Consider the following 23,851-nt stretch of genomic DNA (forward strand, 5'->3'; position numbering starts at 1 on the left):
GTTAGCTATACTTCGTTGCAATTCATCTCTTCTCTACTTTCCTCGAGCCGTATTCCACAGAACAGACCAACGACACACTTCCCAGTGTCGCTCCAGGTCTCCCAAGGCAGAACCAAGTCGTACTCAAGTCTACCGAATCAGAGCCGTACACGTCTTACATCGACTGTATCGACTGTAACGGCTCAAGTCCACTGTAGTACGCTGTATAGACTTTAACGACAGTAGTCCACTCCAGTTAACTCTACCCTAGTTAACTTGCATCGAGTCGTACACATTTCTCTTCCACAGAGCCGCACACGTCTTACATAGTCTGTATCGACTGTAACGGCTCACTGACGACTCCATACGACTCCATACGACTGACTTTCACATTAACTCTCTGGCTTATATAGAGTCCCTAATCAATCCTCCAAAGTTCCACAAACACTGCTAGTATCTTCTGTAATAACACGTGAGGAAACGTCACATCCTGTCTTTGTTTATACACGTAGATTCCAGAAAACATTGGCTGCAGTGTCATCTTGCCGGGGTCACAAGTTGTGACCTCTATCTGTCATTGGACATTGCTAGTACCTTTTGGAATAACATGTAAGGACACGTCACATCCTGTCTCTGTTTATACATGTACATTCCAGGGAACTGCCGCTGCTGTGTTATCTCGTCGGGGTCACACGTTAACCTCTTCCTGTCACCGGTCATTTGTAACACTGCCCCCTTCTTAGATCTGTTCGTCCCGAACAGATTCCATTTCACCACGATACTGAAGAAACCGATCGACGTTTTCAAGAAGGAAGCTTTGGTGGTTGCCCCCTTCTCAGAGATGTTCTTTCAATCTGGCCGTTGTCCATCTTCTTTCCATAGAAGAATGGGAGCCAAATCTTCATTTTTCAGCAGTTCCTCACAAATGTTTTCATCAATCTTGGTATGGAAACATCGATCTTCAGATGACGACATTGGGCACTCTTGTCGAGAAAATTCATCAGCATTCTAACGAGTTCGTGCTTCACTGGCTGAGTTTTACATTTTCAAGCATCTTTTTACAGATGGGTTAGGGCTTTTTCCAGAGCTTCTTCAGAGATGACCAGGTTCATTACAGTACAGCAATATTCACATGTTCTTCTTACAACAGCAACTGACTTTGGGTTTGTACGATGCCTGTTGGGTTGATCTTCTTGTACAGTTCTGTCACAGATGGTTACTCACTACAGTTCTGACATCTTAAACTACTTTTTTTCTGTCCTTCTTGCTTCTGACTTAATTAGCGTTCTTCTAAAACCTCTGTTATACTTCATCAACCTATTCTCATGAGGAATGTTCTTAGATTATTCATTAGTGGCTTCACACTTTCAACTGATTCGTAAGGCTTTCTTCTTGGTCTGATGGTTCCGGACAGAATCTTTCTAAAAACATGGGCTGTGGAGTTTCATCAGTGCAGGTGGGGGTCTATCAGTGGGAGAAGTGGTGGGCTTGTTTTCTAACAACATGGGCTATGGAGTTTCATAAATGCAGGTGGGGGTCTATCAGTGGGAGAAGGGGTGGGTTTGTATCTTGATCTTGTTGGAGCCATCCACGTTGCACTCTGCATATGTCGCTTTCTCCGCCTCCTCAATTTGATATTTCTTTGGTTGCGTTGATGTCGTTGTCGTTGTCTTGCTTTCCTGTCGATCAATGCTGATGGCAGCGACTTAGCACATAGGAAGGCATTGTATTTCATAGCTGTAGTCATCAATACTGTTGATCTAACAAGTTGCTTCAGCATTATTCTTCGATGGGTGCTTTGCGAATGAGCTGCAAGTCCACTTGAAGGCAAGTTATCAAACACGTCATCACCTTCATCCGAGTCTGGAGGACTCGACTGTGGGGCAGGTTGATAACATTCAACGTGCAAAGGTCCATCAACTTCAAAATCAATTTCTATTGTAATTCCTTGACTATCACCAGGGCTTCTCACGCCTACCTTGATAGCTGTACAAGCTTCTGTTAAGTCTAGAGCTTGTTGGTGTATTTCTTGGCATTCACAGTCTTCTTGCATAGCTACGTACGTACAGTTCTTGTCAAACGCATGGGTGCAATAATCCAGCTTCGAGTTCCTCTCGTAGACAATGACAGATAGACAGAAGTCTTTAAGGCCCACAGCAACAGGCTTGGACGCAGACCCAACGTTGTCTTGATCTGTTTGGCTAGTTGAGGTACTCATATCAGGTATATCTATAGCTAAAGCTTCGGTCAAACTATAGGTCTCTTCTATTGTTTCCTCAGCGGTCTCATTCTGCTTCTCGTTGAAATAGTAACAGCTACCGTCTCTTTTCATTTCTTGTTGGCCACATTCGTTTGGTGTGCTATCACAGTCACAGACAGCACAGCCATCACCAGCATCTTTATCGTAATTTTCTGTATCGCCACATTCTTGGTTGGACAATTGTTCGCTGTTCATTAATGGTGTAGCTCTTTCATCTGTCGACACAATCTGATACTGCTGAGTGTTCAATAGCTCGTTCATCATGATTCTCGTTTGATCTATTATCGTATTTGTTTGATCTTCTGTCTTATTGGGCGTGGTAGCTATTTGTTCATTCTCATTCATGACTTTGATCAACTGGTTACATGAAGAAAATCTGGTGTTGATTTCTGATTCTATCTTCTTAACGCTCTCTTTCACCGAGTTCATTTTGTATTGCAAAGTTCTCAGGAGCTTCATCATATCAGGTTTGATTTCAAATTGGCAAGTGGCCGGATTCTCATCTTCCTCCAACAGGGCTTGTCTGAGACGTGCTGTTAGCGTTTGCTTATTTCCGTTAAGCTGTAGACCTCTTTCTCGAAGCTCTTGTCTAAGTTCTTTCATGTCAAGTTCAATAAGAAGTTTGATGGAACACATTCTAGCCAGAAAGATCCCACTTCTGACACCAATTGTTACGTATTTCTGAATCTTCTGGCTAGATGTATTAGTTGGCACACAAATAAAAACACTGTAAAGAACTTGACGACTAAACTCTCAGCTTCATATAACTTTATTGACTATTAACTCTAACAATTTGTTACTGTAACATGTAGCGTAGATGACTGTACAATATCTGTCAGTTTACAGTTAGCTATACTTCGTTGCAATTCATCTCTTCTCTACTTTCCTCGAGCCGTATTCCACAGAACAGACCAACGACACACTTCCCAGTGTCGCTCCAGGTCTCCCAAGGCAGAACCAAGTCGTACTCAAGTCTACCGAATCAGAGCCGTACACGTCTTACATCGACTGTATCGACTGTAACGGCTCAAGTCCACTGTAGTACGCTGTATAGACTTTAACGACAGTAGTCCACTCCAGTTAACTCTACCCTAGTTAACTTGCATCGAGTCGTACACATTTCTCTTCCACAGAGCCGCACACGTCTTACATAGTCTGTATCGACTGTAACGGCTCACTGACGACTCCATACGACTCCATACGACTGACTTTCACATTAACTCTCTGGCTTATATAGAGTCCCTAATCAATCCTCCAAAGTTCCACAAACACTGCTAGTATCTTCTGTAATAACACGTGAGGAAACGTCACATCCTGTCTTTGTTTATACACGTAGATTCCAGAAAACATTGGCTGCAGTGTCATCTTGCCGGGGTCACAAGTTGTGACCTCTATCTGTCATTGGACATTGCTAGTACCTTTTGGAATAACATGTAAGGACACGTCACATCCTGTCTCTGTTTATACATGTACATTCCAGGGAACTGCCGCTGCTGTGTTATCTCGTCGGGGTCACACGTTAACCTCTTCCTGTCACCGGTCATTTGTAACACTATATACTTAAGTGCACAGTTTGTGAACCACTTAGTTACGGTATACTTAAGTGCACAGTTTGTGAACCACTGAGCTACGGTATACTTAAGTGCACAGTTTGTGAACCACTGTGTTACGGTATAATTAAGTGCACAGTTTGTGAACCACTTAGCTACGGTATACTTAAGTGCACAGTTTGTGAACCACTTAGTTACGGTATACTTAAGTGCACAGTTTGTGAACCACTTAGTTACGGTATACTTAAGTGCACAGTTTGTGAACCACTTAGCTACGGTATACTTAAGTGCACAGTTTGTGAACCACTGAGCTACGGTATACTTAAGTGCACAGTTTGTGAACCACTGAGTCACGGTATACTTAAGTGCACAGTTTGTGAACCACTGAGTCACGGTATACTTAAGTGCACAGTTTGTGAACCACTGAGCTACGGTATACTTAAGTGCACAGTTTGTGAACCACTGAGCTACGATATACATAAGTGCACAGTTTGTGAACCACTGAGTTACTATATACTTAAGTGCACAGTTTGTGAACCACTGAGCTAAGGTATACTTAAGTGCACAGTTTGTGAACCACTGAGCTACGGTATACTTAAGTGCACAGTTTGTGAACCACTGAGCTACGATATACATAAGTGCACAGTTTGTGAACCACTGAGTTACTATATACTTAAGTGCACAGTTTGTGAACCACTGAGCTACGGTATACATAAGTGCACAGTTTGTGAACCACTGTGTTACGGTATACTTGTTAAGTGTACTATTCATGAAGTCAAGTTAATGTTACTGGACTAGCAAGAGCTTTTAACGAGTCCTAAATCCAGGCCACATCTGAAGGACTACTCTTGGCAGACATTTTGTGTCTTGTACATAATCAGACTTAGCTGACAATTAGGCATATTTATTTGGAAATCGGTTAACAAGGGTGTCATGTCGCCAGCTAAACGACAACAATCGTTAGATTCTCATAACATCTGAGTCTGTATTGCAGCTATAGTAGGTAAACAAAAAAATCTCGACACAGCGAAACATGAACAATAATGGCGTATTAAAAAACAGAATTTAATCCCATCTAGTAACGAAAAAAAAATACAGATATCAATATTCAATATCCATTCCACCAAACCTAGCACACGAATTAAAAGATTACTAATCATATTTATAAGCGCGCTCTGTAACTCTCACACTTTCAAAATGAAGTAACTATAGTTGGCAACAGTGCTCTTTCAATATGACGTCTTTGACAATTTTGTTTATTATGTCAATTTTTCCAAACTCTCTTCCTCTTTCTATATTTTTACATTATTCCTTAGGTTCCTTACATCGCCTCCACATTTCTTCAGTTTTTTTTAAATTGTTCATTAATTTCCGAATCTTCGGGCGCCTCTGAGTCCACTCAGCTCTAATGGTTGCCTTACATAAGTTGGGGATAAGTAAAGGAGGTTGGTCGTTGTGCTGGCCACATGACACCCTTTGTTAACCGTAGGCCACAGAAACAGGTGACCTTTGCATCATCTGCCCTCTAGACCGCAAGGTCTGAAAGGGGAACTCACATTTGTTCATACCGCTTTGTCTTTTTTATCTCTTACACTAAATTGTATTGCTATAGAACGTTAAACGGCTCTGCGTATGATGAATGTACACAAATATCAGCTCACTGTGTTTAAATTTGAAGTGTAAATTTAGTTTTCGATCTTGGTAAGATACTAGAGTTTTAAAAATGTATTTATTTGTTTTTAAGAAATTATTAATTTACTTCAATGATCAAAGTTTAATGTTTAAAGTAAATATTGATTGTTGTTTTTTTTTCGCTCTTATTGCATATTTCGACCATGTTTTACATTTCCATGGTTATATGTTGTGTTGTAATTTCATATGAAGGGTTTTCATAAATAGAGACACATTTATAAATAGCAAGCTTTTTGCACGATAAATTTTAAACACAGTACGGCCTACTCTTGAGATAAATTAGTTGGCAACAAATTAGCGTCCTTGACACTGCTTTTTAAATTCCTCTGTTCAGCTTGCTAATTCATCTACTCAAAAACCTGGATGGACACGTATCCCGAAAACGGCTCAAACAATTTTCCTAGAAGTTGGACACTTTTCAAAGTATAAAGAAATTAACAAATATTCGGCTAGGCTAGGGGTCCAGAAAATCTTTATCTTCAACAGACTATGACTTCGGGTATTTCCACATGTAGGCCCTACTTAGACGTTGAGGAACATTTTGCGCAGCGTCTTCTAAGTCTATGCCCTTGTACTTAAGTAAACTGATCACTCCATGGACTCTAAGCCTCTAGTGATGCCACGTTTCTCCCTCAAAAGTTACGGTCTGCGGGCTTTTTCAGTACCTAAGGTTTGGAACTCGCTTCCCATTGATCTTAGACAACATGCTTCACTACATTCAAGAAGAACATTAACACATATCTTCTCAAAACTTGTTTAAATTAGTCATTTTAGCTCTCGTGTTTATGTTTATAATGTCATCACATCGCCTTGAGCCCTCATTATGTCGGTTAACAACGCTCTATATATTTATTATTATTAGATGTATAGGCCCGTCATTAGAATTGTATACTCTTTGACTCTGAGTAGATTTATTCATATGCTTAACCACGATTCATTTTTCCTCGGAGAGGGGGATTTTGGGGCATGCTAAATAAAATGTTTGTTTTTTTTTGTTAGTTTTAATCTATCATTAATTAGTTATTCAGATTAAAATAATCGTTCTCACGAAACAGTTACCATCTTCATATAGGAGGAATGTTTGTTTTTTTTAAAGTATTTTATTTTTATTTTGTTCATTATATCTATTTAGTTCAATGTTTCTCCCAATCTTTTCATTTTTTTTTTCGGCTTTCTTGTATAGTTCTTACTCTTACATTTCTCCATACCGCTCTTTTTCTTTGTTACTGTATTTTATGGCTTAAAGAATGTAAACTGAGTCTTTAAAATGTAAACAAAGAGAAGATTACTCTGGTTAACATATTCATGAAAAAATCCCGATTCCGAGGATGTTTCCCAGGAAATAGAATCTGATAGGAAAAGGGAGGGAAGTCTAGCGTCTGCTAAAACTGCAATGGTTAAATGTATTATAACGTGTGCTGTACTGTAACTATTTATCTCAGATGGCTTTTGTGAACTATGTGGACCCGGGGAGGGGATGTATTCGTGTATACCAATGTGTCAAACGATACTTCCTTGGGACTTTGTGTTTGCGTGTTCTGGGACAGGACTCAGTTATGAGATTTGGGGGTATGAATGCAGTCGAGCGTTCAGAAAGTCTGAGTGAGATGGAACCAAAGCTTATGGTAAACACGAGACGATAGATCAAAATTGTGGAAAGGCGGCTGCCTGGTCTTGTGGTATGCGCTTTAGACTGTCGTCACGATAGTGCCGAGTTCAAAAACAGCTGCTGGGAGTTATGGCTGTCACGTGATCTTCAGTTCTGAAGGAACAAAAGACGCTGTCCACTGGACAGTATGTCAGACTTGGTACAAAAGACGCTGTCCACTGGACAGTATTTCAGACTTTGTACAAAATACGCTTTCCACTGGACAGTATTTCAGACTTTGTACAAAATACGCTGTCCACTGGACAGTATTTCAGACTTGGTACAAAATACGCTGTCCACTGGACAGTATTTCAGACTAGGTACAACAGTCGCTGTCCACTGGACAGTATTTCAGACTTGGTACAACAGTCACTGTCCACTGGACAGTATGTCAGACTTGGTACAAAATACGCTGTGCACTGGACAGTATGTCAGACTTGGTACAAAATACGCTGTCCACTGGACAGTATGTCAGACTTGGTACAAAATACGCTTTCCACTGGGCAGTATGTCAGACTTGGTACAAAAGACGCTGTCCACTGGACAGTATTTCAGACTTTGTACAAAATACGCTTTCCACTGGACAGTATTTCAGACTTGGTACAAAATACGCTGTCCACTGGACAGTATTTCAGACTTGGTACAAAATACGCTGTCCACTGGACAGTATTTCAGACTTGGTACAACAGTCGCTGTCCACTGGACAGTATTTCAGACTTGGTACAACAGTCACTGTCCACTGGACAGTATGTCAGACTTGGTACAAAATACGCTGTGCACTGGACAGTATGTCAGACTTGGTACAAAATACGCTGTCCACTGGACAGTATTTCAGACTTGGTACAAAATACGCTGTGCACTGGACAGTATTTCAGACTTGGTACAAAATATGCTGTCCACTGGACAGTATTTCAGACTTGGTACAAAATACGCTTTCCAGTGGACAGTATGTCCGACTTGGTACAGAATACGCTTTCCACTGGGCAGTATGTCAGACTTGGTACAAAATACGCTTTCCACTGGGCAGTATGTCAGACTTGGTACAAAATACGCTTTCCACTGGGCAGTATGTCAGACTTGGTACAAAATACGCTGTCCACTGGACAGTATGTCAGACTTGGTACAAAATACGCTTTCCACTGGGCAGTATGTCAGACTTGGTACAAAATACGCTTTCCACTGGGCAGTATGTCAGACTTGGTACAAAATACGCTGTCCACTGGACAGTATGTCAGACTTGGTACAAAATACGCTTTCCACTGGGCAGTATGTCAGACTTGGTACAAAATACGCTTTCCAGTGGACAGTATGTCAGACTTGGTACAAAATACGCTTTCCACTAGGCAGTATGTCAGACTTGGTACAAAATACGCTTTCCACTGGGCAGTATGTCAGACTTGGTACAGAATACGCTTTCCACTGGGCAGTATGTCAGACTTGGTACAAAATACGCTTTCCACTAGGCAGTATGTCAGACTTGGTAGGCCTAAATGGGGAGTTTTTAATGTTAAAAATGGATTTGGTGTTTCTTTTTTCATAGCAGTGATTGTGAACATTTTTTTTTTCTTGCATAGCTGAAACTAGATCAAAGAATAGCTAGATAAAGTAGCTATATGTAGATCCATATATCAGGGCTATTGTGCTGATGCCGGATTTTTCTTTTTCTGTCGCTATTAATTAGAAGTGAACTGGATTCAGCCATGTTGACCTAAATATTCTTACCATAATCAAACCGAATAGATTAGTGAACTCTTGAACTAAAAATGTTTTCTGAAGTGCCCGGAAGTGCGCGCGCCGTTCTATTCTGGCTGAGGAGCAAGCGTCACAGTGTAGTGGCTGTGGCTGCAGGCTCTCTGTGGAGTAGTTTCTCACGCTTTTGACTTTGAAGCTTTTAGGAACACTCATGCTAATATCACTAGCCTAAAATATTTGTTAGATATTTATAAACTTTAAAAAGAACTTCTGGTGCGGGTTACCCTCAAACTGTCTAGGTACATTTTTTGATAAAGCTATAGTCTATATATTTTGAAAACTTTTTTTTATGGGAGTAAAATTAATAATAATAATCAGGGCTTTTTTTGTGACGGTACGCAGCGGTACAGCGTACCGGCACCATTTTCAATGTGGGAAAAAAATTGTTACTTTTCTTGTATGTTAACGTTTATTATTAATTTATTAGTAGTTAAAAGTTAGGCAATCCATCACTGAGTACCGGCACATATTTTTTTTTTTACAAAAAAAAAAAAAAAAAAAAAAAAAAAAAAAAGCACTGATAATAATAATAATAATCTTTGTTATCCATAAGTAAATTCGTTATACAATTTGTGCATTACACCAAACAAAACATTATAACTATTAAAAAAATGAAATATACATTCAGACCAGGCTCATAATTTACACGAGATATCAGATAGTTTCTTTTTAATGATTTGATTGCCAGGGGAACAAGAGAGTTTTTGTGTCTGCTTGTCTTTGCGCTCGGTGTCTTGTATCTCTTTGATCACCTTCCTTAGACTTTGACCACCTTCCTTAGACTTTGACCACCTTCCTTAGACTTTGACCACCTTCCTTAGCCTTTGACCACCTTCCTTAGACTTTGACCACCTTCCTTAGACTTTGACTTTGACCACCTTCCTTAGACTTTGACCACCTTCCTTAGACTTTGACCACCTTCCTTAGACTTTTGTATATGTAGAGCGTGTTGGCTTATCATAGGAATTGAAAATGTTGACTATTAATTGTTATAACCTGTCTCTGTTGCAGCATGGTTAAAAGACAAGTTTCTCTTTACAATGGATCCTCCCTCCCATCGCCTACCGGACACAGGTCAGCCAAAAGAGATCAGGCTTGTCCGAGCCCCAAGCCCGGCCTCCTTGCAGATGCAGGAACCACCTGCTGCCCACCGCGGCCCCAGTCGTAGCAGTAGCAACAGCAGCGGGGGCGAGCACCCCGGGAGTCGCTCCGGGAGCGCCGAGCTCCAGAGCCGGGAGTCTCCACACCACCCCATGGCCCGCTCCTCCTCCAGCATGTCCCCTTCTCCCACCCTGCTTCACCGGAGGGGCGCCAGGCTCTCCAGTGGCTCCACGTCCTCCATGCCGGAGCCCAGGCCGACGGACCTGGTCGTGGCGGGGAACAAGAGGGCCGCCCCTGATCAGACGGAGGCGTCGTGGGAGCGGGCCGCGCCCATCTACAGCAGCAGTCGCCCCCAGCAGGCGTCTCCGCCACATATCAGTTCTTCGGGGAGGCTCCTGGCGCCCAGGGAGGAAACATACGTCAGGAAGATGGAGACGGGCCGGCCTCTCTCTGAGGAGGCACTGAACCATATAGAGGCAGGTCGCAGAGCGCATTATGGGAGCAGCAGAGAAATAGAACATGAAAACGATAGCAACTCGGACCCAATGGAAGAGAGGATAGAATCCAGACAACTAGGTCAACAAAGTAAGTCAAATTACTTTATATTTTTACCTTAAAGTAAAGACATTAAGGAGAGAATCGGTACAACAAGTATTCATTATAGTTGTGTCGTGTTCACATTAAATTCATCAGAATATGCGGTCCTTATTTTTAAATTATTAAATTCAAGTAATTACTTTGTTTCTATTCAGATGTAAAAATGGTGAAAAGTTTTGTGAATAATAATGTCAAACACATATAATTCATTTTAAGCACCTCCTCTTTGTTTACATTTTGATTTTTAAGATCCAGTTTACATTCTTTAACTTAAAGTAAAGAAGAGAAAGCAGTATGGGGAAATGTGGTGGCCATGTAAGAAAAAGCTAAAGAAACAAAAATAAGATCGTCAAGTTGAAATAAGTAAATGAACTTAGCAAGAAAAAAAAATCTGTTGCCAACTAGATAATACAAATTTACTTTGTGATGCTAGCGAGTTAAATTTGATTTTGCAACAAATTATCATATCGTGTTAAAAATACATAGCGTGTCAACACCTCCTATATCCTGTACCAAAAAAAAAAAAAACCAATCATTCTATTTAAAGCTATCCGACATACATGCTAATCTCAAATATGAATATTACACATTTAAAATGCCATGTTTTTTATTATTGTGTTTGTTGATGGTCGTTGACTGTAGCACCGAACTGTTAGTAGACAACTAAACCGCTTTAGGCGTTTTATATATTCACTTGTAAAACTTGAGTCACTTCTTGGTGAACAAAACTAAATATAACATTTTATTACAATATAGACATAATTTAACTTGAGGTGAATTGAAGTAAACTATTTAAACAAACGCTAGAACGAATTCGTACATGTGCTCCTTCTTCCCTAGTGCCATTAGAGAATGGAATGGGTTGCCTGAATCAGCCAGGAAAACCAACGAATTTAAGTCATTGATTAACATGCGTGACTAGGATTGACACATCAAATGCGTGGGACGTAATTAACTTCTTCTTTTTAAAGTAACGTCTGTAATATATAAGATAAGATACGAAATCTAAATCACAATAAAAACGTCTTTACATTCTGGTATCCTAAGGTCATCTGGCGTACTTAACACAGCGCCGCCTATATTGCATCATTTTTCAAGAAGAACTTGAAATTAATGCCCTCTCTCGTTAACTAACAATAATGCTCCACTTCCGCTTAATCACCTTGGAAACACACACAAACACACATTCCATCGAGTGTCATTAAATAGACACATTTTTTTTTTTGTACCAGACAATATCTTATGTTTATTTAGGCTTAAATGATCGTTTTGCAAGGAATGAACCTCATTCACCGATCGTAAATAAACGCATTTAGCCACGTCATAATATTGATCAAACAATGAAAAAATACGTATCACGTGACAGCCTTTATGGATTACCTAATTTGTATAGAAGATATATAGAATCACGTGGCTAAATGTTGTTTGTTTACGATTGGTGAATGAGGTCCATTGGATATAATCCCATAAATTGATTAAATCCCGTGTAGTAAAGATGTATGTTTATCTTGTAACTGATGAACACTATCCTTGAGCATTTGTTACATTACTCTGTTACGCTGTCACACTGTCACTCTGTTACGCTGTCACACTGTTACACTGTCACTCTGTTACGCTGTCACTCTGTTACGCTGTCTCTCTGTTATGCTGTCCCTCTGTTACGCTGTCCCTCTGTTACGCTGTTACGCTGTCACTCTGTTATGCTGTCACTCTGTTACACTGTTATGCTGTCACACTGTTACGCTGTCACTCTGTTACGCTGTCACACTGTTACGCTGTCCCTCTGTTACCCCTTCTAGTTGATATTAAAGTGGCGCGAATTGAAAACAAACAAAAATATAGTAAACACTTTCAAAACAAACAAAAAAAGAAAGGCTAGCTTCACACGTACAGCCATTATCTCTCGGCATTGTAATACTTTCTCGGTATCAAACACAATTAATCAATTACCACTAATTGATTAAGTCATTGGTTAGTTTTGTCATCCATTCATGCTTTGTCCGGGACAATGAATCATTGTGTAAAGTTTCAACTTGATCCGAGAATGGGAAGTGGGAGAAATAACGTGTGCAGAATTTTTACCACAGACAGACAGGGGGAGTGAGTGGATATAAGCCTTGTAAAACAATAATGACCATGACCCAGTTGTGATGTCTAACCTAGGTGACGTTCAGGATTTATAAAATAAGCGGCCAGCATCAAACAAAAAAATGTACAAATGAGTGTACAAATTGTAAAATGTATATTATGAACATTTATATATCTATAGTCAATTTACAAGAAGCATAATGTGCTTATGAACTTTTACTTTAGTTCTTTATTCTTATTTTTTGAGTGGTTGGAGAGTGTTCGGAAACGAAATATCATTCTTTGTTTTTCATGTTGAAATTTGTTTTATGTTTTGATGACGTCATATTTACAAAAACCGATCTAGATCTTATCCAATGGGAGGAAGTCTTAGAAAAGGCTGTGCGTTTGATGACCGAAATCATTTTGTCGTCTTGTCGCTAGTTCAAAGTTTTCTCTTGTGTAGTTCTGGGATCACGTGGGACTGTGTGGGAGGCTGTCGTCTGCTCCCATCTACATCCGTGTGGGGGAAAATGTTAAAGTGTAGCATTCAAAAAGAATTAGCGCGTGTGACTAAGCGCTACACACTTTGTTAACTAGTTCAAGGTCAGTGAGCTCAATGTCCTCCTCCAGCAGATTGAACACATCTATTATTACAAACATCTATTGTAAACATTTCTAAACCTCAAATGTTGATTTTATTTGCATAGTTCCAATCATATGTTTGGTAAAAAATATATATATATATATATTTCTACGTAACAAAACAAAATATAATCGATGAGTTTCCAATTACTTTGAAATAAATCAGATTCATATTCGGGATCTTGAATATATTCGAATCGGCTATATCATCTCGAGGAAAGGAGATGAATGCTTGGGCATTAGGAATTAGTGTGGTCGGAACGATGTCTCCCCCCCCCCCCCTTTTCCACGCAGCTAATGTATCCAAAGGAACTGCAAGTGGATGGCTGCCTGGTCGTGCGGTTTGCGCGCTGGACTGTCGTTCGGATTTATCGACGGTCGAGGGTTCAAACCATGCCCGCTCCCATCCCCCGCCGTCCTGCGGGAGGTTTGGACTAGGAAGTAAACTATCTTCAATTCTGAAGGAACATCCGAAACATGTCAAACATTTAAGTGCCGATACAGTTTGGAGTCAGCGGCGTTGCAGATTCTGATAGGGTGTAGCACCGTGTGCTGCAAACTGCCTAAGGGTCGCCGCCTCCCGATTTTTCCTCAGGGTTAAGTCCCGAAGCCTTTCTCGTGATTGGGTGTAGCTAGCAGGATCTTTTAAGTCACTAAATGAGTGATTCATTAGAGTTGTATTGCTTAATCTGATCACTAATATACTTCAATTAGTAGCTTAGCGTAATATTTTTATTTTGGAATACTTAACAAAGATATCTTGGCCCAGGCTAGCTCTATAATGCCTGGAGTTGAAGGTTTGGAAGGCATGCACTTTACCATTAGGCCACCACGTCCCCTTACATATTACACTGCATAGTACCGGTAACTAACTTCTTACATATTACACTGCATAGTACCGGTAAATAACTTCTTACATATTACACTGCATAGTACCGGTAACTAACTTTCTTCTCCGACCAACATTGGTCGACTGCATACTAAACTAACTTTCCGAACTTCACATGACTTCTCTCTACATGACTTTTACCTTGACCAACTAAATGACTGACCGTTCTTTAACCGACACTAAGTTGACTGCCTACTGATTTCTAAATTAAGTTGACTGCCTACTTTAGTCACTGACTTACTATCTCAATCTCTCTTTCATCCGTACTTCCGGTCAACTCTTAACCAATGTTCATACCTTCTCTGCTCTAGGTTCAACAAATGCACATCGAATAAAACAAGGTGACTATTTTATATGCAACAATTAGTTGTGTTACCCACTTTTTACATCATATTGCAGGCGTAAACTAATCTAGTATTATCTTTTCTTATCTTATAAATTACAATGGACCTCATTCACCAACCGTTAACAAACAACATTTAGCCACGTGACAATATTGATAAAACAATGAAAATGACGTATCACGTGACAGCCTTTATGGATTACGTATTTTATATAGAAGAGATAGAGAACCACGTGGCTAAATATTGTTTGTTTACGATTGGTGAATGAGGTCCATTAGAACAGATTTACAAACTTGGCCTGTCCAATCTGCTTACAAAATCTTACACAGACCTACATAACTGAACAAACTCTCTCGTAAGATCACTTGCCTAGAGATTTACAGATTATCACTGTAGCAAATAGCATAGCGGCTACGTTCAAACTGTATTCAGTATTGTGTACTGTCTTGGTGGTTCCCAGGGTATACAAACATTGCTTCCGTGGCTGCTAATCTGTGCTGTTAGTCTCACTAAAGAGTTCGCGCTCAGAGCCGTGACGCAAGCTATATTAATTTCATTTCATGTCTTATAACAAGGGGTGTAGAATATTCGTATTACACAAGTAACAAACTAGTGTTTAAAAGGGAAGACATATTAGGAACTCCATTTATTACGTAAACACAAGCGGTGTTGCACTGACGCGCTAGTGTGCAAATGTACATATAATACCTATATGTTACAAGGGGGCCAAGCTCATTATTGTACCAATGATAGGCGCCAATCCGTGACGAGAACTCTCCATTATAAAGGATACATTAAGTCTCAAAAGGCCGAGAACACAAAAGTATTTAGGTCAAACAGCAGACCATCATGCTCAACTGTGTTAACACGGCCTCGCCACCAGCGTCTTGATTATTCAGGAGTTGACATGACGTGGCAAATATTGCGATTAAAAATAAATAAACTATTGAAACAAGACTCCGACATTAATCTATATTTAGCTGGCCTCTTAATGGACCTCATTCACCAATCGTAAACAAACAACGTTTAGCCACTCTATTTTCTATATCTTCTATACAAATTATGTAATCCATAAAGGCTGTCACGTGATACGTATTTTTCATTGTTTTATCAATATTATGACGTGGCTAAATGTGTTTATTTACGATTGGTGAATGAGGTCCATTGTTCTTGTGTTGTCGTTATAAATTGTCTGCTTGGTGTGACATTGGTAAGAAATAGGGCAAGGCCACCGGAAGTACATGTGGAAAACCTTCCGGCAGATGAGCAGAAAGCAAATTGAAATTTTAACTTGAACTTTCCAACTGATTATCTCGTGTTCCAATGCTATAACATTTTGATCAACAATCTGTTTGATATTTGACGTCGCCTTCAAAGAAATGGTAAATGAATAGCATATTGATTATGTGCTTTGCAGTTTCTTCCCCTTAGCTAGCCACTGCATTTTGGTCTAATAATATCTTGACCTCTTTAGCTAAAATTTCATTTTCACATTTAAAATACAAAGGTGAAATTGAAAATAGAATGCTGTGATTTTAAATGGCGTCTAGAATTAGTTCTGTTTGAAGTGCATGTAATGGAGATTTCTCATTTAATCTGCAGATGGGGAAAATGCCAATGAACTTGTTATTGTCAAGAGTGTTGATCTACATCTAATAACTCTCTCACATATCCAAATACAGGCATTACAATGGACCTCATTCACCAATCGTAAACAAGCAACGTTTAGCCACGTGATTCTCTATCTCTTCTATACAAGTTACGTAATCCATAAAGGCTGTTACGTGATACGTTTTTTTTTCCTTGTTTTATCAATATTATCACGTGACTAAATGTTCAGATCTGTTCACTTAAGCCTACTTTGTGTTCAGTGTTTGTCAACGGCCAGCGATTGAGCTATTGCTAAAAGTGAAGCTCGAGTCTTTTCTTGGTTGACAACACGGAACTTCAGTTTAGCGTCCCGTTCAATTGATCTTCAATGTTGACAACTAGACTTGTAAAAAAAAAAAAGCAACATTTTAAAAAATTCTTAAAAAACAAACAAACAAAGCTTATATTAAGCATAGTTGTATCAATTATTATTATTATAGCTTTTATATAGCGCTGCTTTCATGCTTGTAGCATGCTCAGAGCGCTTTTGGTCCAATCTCATTTGTGGACCAGTTGGGGGGGGGGGGAGGGGGTATCTAGGAGAAGGTTTTTCCGTGCTGCCTATAGGCGCTCAGTAAACACAACTCTGCCCGAGTCGGGTGTCGAACCTCGAGCCCCCTCACGACCACCCTTCCCATTACTTCTGGATCAGTTTTGTTATTAAATTTGTAATAGATCTAGAGTCAATCTAGACTAACAATAAATGTGTGCGATTACAAATATTTTTACCAATAGTTTTTGTTTCGCGCAATTTCATACTTTTAGCTTTCTCAATACTCTATGATCTGGGCCATTTTTTTTTTAAAATTATTCTTGTTTTGTCAGGTAAAAGAAATAATTGTGCGAAATTTCAACTTGATACGAGATTGGGGTGTGGGAGAAATAAACATGTACTCACTTTTTACCAGACAGAGTGAGTTGATAGAAGCTTTGTAATAATAAATTGAGCTACAAAAGGAGCTTAAGAAAAGCTCATTCTGTAGGGCGAATGCACAAAATGATCATTGAACGTTTAAAAACTATAACTTCCGTATACTGGATGCACCGAAATGCTATTTAGAGATCGCCTCCATGATGAAAATCTCCGATATCGTAAATTTTTGATTTTATTTCTTGCACTTAGAGACCGAGGTTTAAGTTTTTTTTAGAGGTGACGCGTTTCCCTGGTATAGTTTTGTTATCGATTACTTTAGGCGTCATGCAGCACATTTTTCTCTTGTTGTGCACAGTGTCTTTTGTTGAATAAATTTGACATTGAGATTGAACACATTGCATGTTTTTGGTGGCAGGATGGGCTACTTAAGTCAAACTCTGTATGTTATGTAGGCTACTCTCATTTCGTAGTGCGCACGTGTCGGTGTATGGAGACGCGATGGCTGAGTGGAGAGGCGCTTGGCTTCCGAATCGGGGGTCCCGGGTTCGAATCCTGGTGACGGCTGGGATTTTTTTACTTTTGGGATCTGCAGGGCGCCTCTGAGTCCACGCAGCTCTAATAGGTACCTGACATTAGTCTGGGAAACGTAAAGGCGGTTGGTCGTTGTGCTGGCCTAATGACACCCTCGTTAACCGTGATCTTTACATCATTTGCCCCATAGATCACAAGGTCTGACAGGGGAACTTTACTTGTCGGTGTATGGACAACATTAAGAGGTTAGCATGGTTTTTATGTATACAAGTTTGACGACATCATAGAGTCGGGTTATTTAGGCTCTTACCCTCGTTTACCAATATATGATGAATATGCAGCTAAAAAATTGTTTTGAACTTATTTATGTTTTTGAAGAATATTTTTATAGTTTAGGTGTATATGCATATTTTTTTATAATTTATATTTATGAGTTTGTGGAGACTTCCTATGCGCGAGGCCCGGTGCGTACTCTACACTTGTCTCAAAGACGTCCTTTTTTTTTTTTTCTTTATGGAGGCATGGGTTATGGAGAATGTCTTTCAGATCTTCACTGAATTTCATCCTAGGAGGCGCTGTGACAGTTCGCGTAACCAACTCCTTCCATTTTTTTTTATCGGTCAGTGGGTGTTCTTACCAGGACATCAAGAGAGAGGCCGTTCCATTCTTCTACATCAGGGGTTCTCAACCTGTGGGTCGGGACCCTCTTGGGGGTCGATTGACCATTTGCCAGGGGTCGCTTAAGACCATCAAAAATATGGATTGTTATTGTCTACTCTTCTATTGCTGTGTGTGTGTGTGGGGGGGGGTCGCGGCAGAGTGAGGGATTGTAAAAAAGGGGGTCGCCGAGCTTAAAAGGTTGAGAACCGCTGTTCTACATTGTTCAGCCAACTTTTTCTTTGGACGACCTTAATAGGTGTTCAATCCACTGTACTTCGAAGGATGACTTTTGACAGTGAGTCATGTCTTACAATAGGACCGAGTCAGCTCAGCTTTCGTCTCTTCACAGTATTGTAATATTCTCCCTCCTCGTCACCCAGAGTGTAAGGTTGTAAAAATACAAACTCATTTGTCTTCTTTTTCTGGTATCTGATACCTTGCATTTTTCTGTAGCATTTACTCTCAAAGTCTTGAATTCTTCTTTCAGCATTCGGTGTCCACAACCATATGCTATTCTAGAAGTCAGTGGCGTAGCAAGGTACCCGTGGGCCCGGGTTCATTAAATCCCTTCGTGCCATGAATGTTACGCCACTGCTAGAAGTAGGACGTATTTATCGACAGAGACATCGACTGTGGCCTTCTTGCTGGGTTAAACCTTACTATAAATTGTTCAACGCTGTTTGGATTGATCTCTTCACTTGTTAAAACTAGATGTTGTCTGTTTTGCTTGTTGGTTAATCGCATTGAAATACACCCCCACAAGAAACCCAGACATCTGCAGAGTAATCTGTCGGAATCAGACAAGCATCAATTAACTACAAGACAAATTGGCATCATCACAATATATATATATATATATTATTTTGCTGGTTATAGCCTATTTCACCTCAGTTAAGGTTTACATGCTGTAGACTAGGCCTAACGATGATGATGTAATTGGGTTGGTTTTATATTCCTTTCTTACAACGCATAGATTCCATCTGTATCTTTGTTGGATGTTCAGATTTATAAAAATCGATTTTTTTTTTCGAGCACATCTTCTCGTGCAATCAAATTTTGCACACAAACTCACGAATACCTGATCAACGATCAACACACCAATCAATTCAATACTCCATTAGTGGTAATGAATCCATTTTGTTAAATTAGTAAGCTAAAGGGAAATAAGCTTTGTGTAGAGAAAAAGGTCCTTTGCTAATATATTCAAACTAACAATAGACTATAAAACCTTCTATTTCTATAACTACTTAGATAGCTTAGTGGCTTACAAGTCGGCCTTTCAATTAAAAAAAAAAAATTGAAATTGCTTTTGAAAAGGCACCACAGGAAGTTTCTCCCAGATATCCCCTGCCCCCCCCCCCCCCAGCTGATCCTCAACAGTGATTGGACCAGAGTGCATTGAACATGCTTTAAAAAAAAAAAAAAAGCTTTGGAGGAAATGAAAAGTACGTTCGCTTCATCCGGATGGAAAGAGTTAAAGTGTCAAATCAAATCCTTCAATGTTAATGTCAAGAGTATATCGAAGACCGGATGTGTAATAACCAGTTGTAAAGAAATCTTTGCAATGGATTCGGTGATTAACATTGTCTTGATTACCATTTTCACAAATGAGTTTTCCTTCTATAAAACTACAGTCACTACGTGGTGGCTAATGGGTTGTAAAAGTTTAAGGCTAAAAAGACTAAACCATGAAACTTACAACAGGTTTTGTCTTGTGTGTGTTTTTGGCAATGTAATCTTCTTATACTAAAATAATGAATAGTAAAAAAAAAAAAAAAAGTTTAAAAAAAAAAAAACGCTTGTATTATAACGCACTGAAAGGTAGAAAATATTTTGTCTAAAAAAAGGGGGTTTGGTGTGAATGTCACTTTAACTCATACTAAGCAACGGCTTTGTCTGCATCAGGTGTGAGAAAAGTATGAAGGTCGCAGCTGGGTTTGAGTAGCTGCACTTTGAAACACTGCACTCACCCTTAATCTTTGGAAACAAAGACATTGCTATTATTTGTTTGTTGTTACACATTACACATATGTCCTCCTTTGATATCTCCCAGACTAGAACCTATTTATTTACTGTTTGTGATGATATTGTTGTTTCGTGTCTTTAATGAAGTATTTTTCATTTGCTAAAGTCAAACTTTTTTATCGATTCAAATCAAATGTATAGATTTGTCACAGTCTGGACTGAAGTTTTTTATCTTTTTTTTTTTTCCTTTCTGGGTTCAGGGTTGTCATGGCAACCAATTAAAGAAACTGACCAGAATTGTTTGTGGATTAAACCCGAGAACGTGGAGAAACTGATTCCAACACACCTGCAGGCTGCCTCGCCACATCCACTTTCAGGTACGAGAAGTCTTTCTCTCTCTCTCTCTCTCTCTCTCTCTTTCTCTCTCTCTCTTCTCTCTCTTCTTTCCCTCCCTCTCTCTTTCTTTCCCCCCTCCCACTCTATCTCTCTCTTCAGTCCTCCCAATCTTGAAAACACACACACAATACAAATAGAAATTGTTACTCGCTTACGTTTGATCTCCTTTGGCGCCGCCCTTTATACTCAGAAGTTTTACTCTCTGCCCGTTATAGTCAGAAGTTTTTGCTCTCTGCCCTTTATAGTCAGAAAGTTTTACCCTAACCCTCTGCCCTTTATACTCAGAAGTTTTACTCTCTGCCCTTTATACTCAGAAGTTTTACTCTCTGCCCTTTATAGTCAGAAGTTTTACTCTCTGCCCTTTATAGTCAGAAGTTTTACTCTCTGCTCTTTATAGTCAGAAGTTTTACTCTCTGCCCTTTATACTCAGAAGTTTTACTCTCTGCCCTTTATAGTCAGATGTTTTACTCTCTGCCCTTTATACTCAGAAGTTTTACTCTCTGCCCTTTATAGTCAGAAGTTTTACTGTGTGTTACCTCTACAGAAAAATGCCTACTTTAATACGTTTAGCTATTTGATTCTCTAAACGTGGATCTCAGACTAAGTCGACACTGTTTACAAACGTAACAATATGTCGCGATTTTCCCTAAAACTAAATACGGGGGGTGCACTTTCAGTCCACGGACTAAAGATTTCCAACTCCTCTTCCCTCAGAGACTTCATGCTTCACCGCGTTCACCGGTCTGTTCAAAACTTTTTGCTCTGAGCTTAGCATTTTGTGCTTCTTCTATTATGTCTATTGTGTTCTCTAAGCAACTTGATCCGACTTCCTGTTTGGTACTTCCGCTATTACTATTCACTAGTACAATGTTAAATAAAAGATGTAGTCTAGTTGCCGTGCGTATAGACAAACATGATCGTACTATGCACATTACTTCCCGATAGCTCCAGTAAGTGTGAGTAGCCTTGAAGAAGAAATTGGCTCTTTTCCCGGACCTTGCTTGACCTTGTCCTTTCCTAAACTCTTCTAATCCCCATTTCTGAACCTTTTCAAGCCTATTACTTTGGTCTGTGTGTAAAAGCCATTGTTGGCGAACTCCTATGATGTAACAACAGAATGACCTGGAGTTGCCTTTCTATTCGCAGTTGTGGCCGCTGGCGATCGCGTGCCTCACGGTGACAGGGGTCATCCCCAGCCAGAGTACAGTACTTACACAACACTAGAACAAGGTAAGAAAAGGGCAGGGTTACTTGGTCTGGGGTGTGGCCTGCCTTGAAAACTCCGCCTACTCAATCTTACACGGTTTAAATCAATACAAAGCCATACCGTGACTATTGTTACTGCAGGACTGTGTATAGCCAATTAAAGTTCCAGTTCGTTCGGAGGCCAGATAAGCTATTTGGTCACCAGACTATTGAGCAGATAAGCAATTATAGTGGGTCTACTACTGGCATAGGTCAGTTAGATATGCTATTGGTATTTTAGTAGGTCTAGGTCAGTCTAGAACATAGGTCTGTTAATATTTTAGTTGGTCCAGAACATAAGTCTGTTTGATAAGCTATTAGTATTCTAGCGGGTCTAGGCCTATATTGATTGATGAGTCAAGTGCACCGATCAGATATGCTATTGTTATTTTTGTTTTTAGTATTTTAAAGGTCTAGAACAGGGATGCCCAAAATACGGCCCGGGGGCCATATCCGGCCCGCGACATCGTTCCATCCGGCCCGCCGTTATGTCGGCACAAAGTGTAGACAACCCCATCAAAAAAAAAAAAGGTTGACTTATGTATCTTTACCTAAGTTAGGGCCCTCAATTTTTTTTTTAATTGAATGGTACCATGACCTTTAACATTAGTGTGTTAATGAAATGAGAATCTACCAGACTAGGAGAACGGATCTTAACATTTTTTTGTTGAGTATGATAATAAGCCAACATATTTGATTTGTAAAGAAAGTGTGGCTGTTTAAAAAAAAAGAACAACATATAAACATTCCGTATGAAACAAATATGACGCCATTCTTGGTTTGAGCCGCGAATAAAAAAGATTGTTCAACTACGCCTGGAGATTAGATTCTCGATGGACATGTTTACCAAAAAGCAGCCAAAAAAAATGAGTCGGCGTCAAAGCTAGCTACAATGTTGCTCTTATTTTAAGTACAGAAATTAAGCCATTTTCTGACACGTGAAAAAAAGAAAATCACTTCAGATCTCCAATTCCTTAATGTTAAGTACTAGATCCACGGGTTTCTAATCAAATAGTTTCAAATTCAGGTACATTTCATTTCCTTTTTTTTTTATACATTTTCGTTCATGTGGCCCACGACACGAGTGTCAGAAATTAAAATGGCCCGCAGGTCGAATTAGGTTGGGCATCACTGGTCTAGAACATAGGTCAGTTAGATATGCTTTTAGTATTATTAAAAGTCTAATGCATGTCAGATAACGATTCTAATGGGTCCAGACTCTAGGGCATAGGTCAGTTAGATAAACTATTATAATGGGTGTAGAACATAGGTCAGTTAGATATGCTGTTGACTGCAGCTATTCTAATGGGTCACTCTAAAGCATGGGTCAGTTAGATATCCTATTGTAATGGTTATAGACACCGTAGAGCATAGGTCAGTTAGATATGCTTTCTAATGGGTCTAAAGCATAAGTCAGATATGCTATTCTAATGAGTGTAGACACTAGAGCATAGGTCAGTTAGATCTTCTATTCTAATGAGTCTAGACACTAGAGCATAGGTCAGTTAGATCTTCTATTCTAATGAGTCTAGACACTAGAGCATTAGACCTTGATTTTAATGATATGACTATATAGAATCTGGCCCTTGTTGTTTAGAGAGAGAGGGATCCTTAACCCTTAAAGTGCTGAGCTGTTTTACAATTATTGCTTACCAAATTCTGATGTTTAGAGGCCAAACAACCACACGCGTTTTAAGGGTTAAGGGACTGCGGGCACGACATGGCCTAAATTGTGCCGATGTGCCTCAAATAAAAAATCAAATCAAACACTAGAGCATAGGTCAGTTAGATATGCTATTCTATTGGGTCTAAAGCATAAGTCAGATATGCTATTCTAATGAGTGTAGACACTAGAGCATAGGTCAGTTACATCTTCTATTCTAATGAGTCTAGACACTAGAGCATAGGTCAGTTAGATATGCTATTCTAATGGGTCTAAAGCATAAGTCAGATATGCTATTCTAATGAGTGTAGACACTAGAGCATAGGTCAGTTAGATCTTCTAT

General features: G+C 39.6%; 1 protein-coding gene across 2 annotated transcripts in view; it reads left to right on the plus strand.

The window, feature by feature from the left end:
- LOC106063832 (uncharacterized) overlaps positions 1-23,851 on the plus strand; it is an 84,307-nt gene that overhangs the window by 7,401 nt on the left and 53,055 nt on the right. For both annotated transcript variants that reach the window (XM_056021912.1, XM_056021913.1), the window contains exons 2-4: positions 9,893-10,567; positions 20,465-20,581; positions 21,747-21,830. In XM_056021912.1, coding sequence (XP_055877887.1) covers positions 9,893-10,567; positions 20,465-20,581; positions 21,747-21,830 — 876 coding nt within the window. The remainder of the gene's footprint in view (positions 1-9,892; positions 10,568-20,464; positions 20,582-21,746; positions 21,831-23,851) is intronic.

The sequence above is a fragment of the Biomphalaria glabrata genome, chromosome 2 (genome assembly GCF_947242115.1).
Source record: "Biomphalaria glabrata chromosome 2, xgBioGlab47.1, whole genome shotgun sequence".
NCBI lineage: Eukaryota > Metazoa > Mollusca > Gastropoda > Planorbidae > Biomphalaria > Biomphalaria glabrata.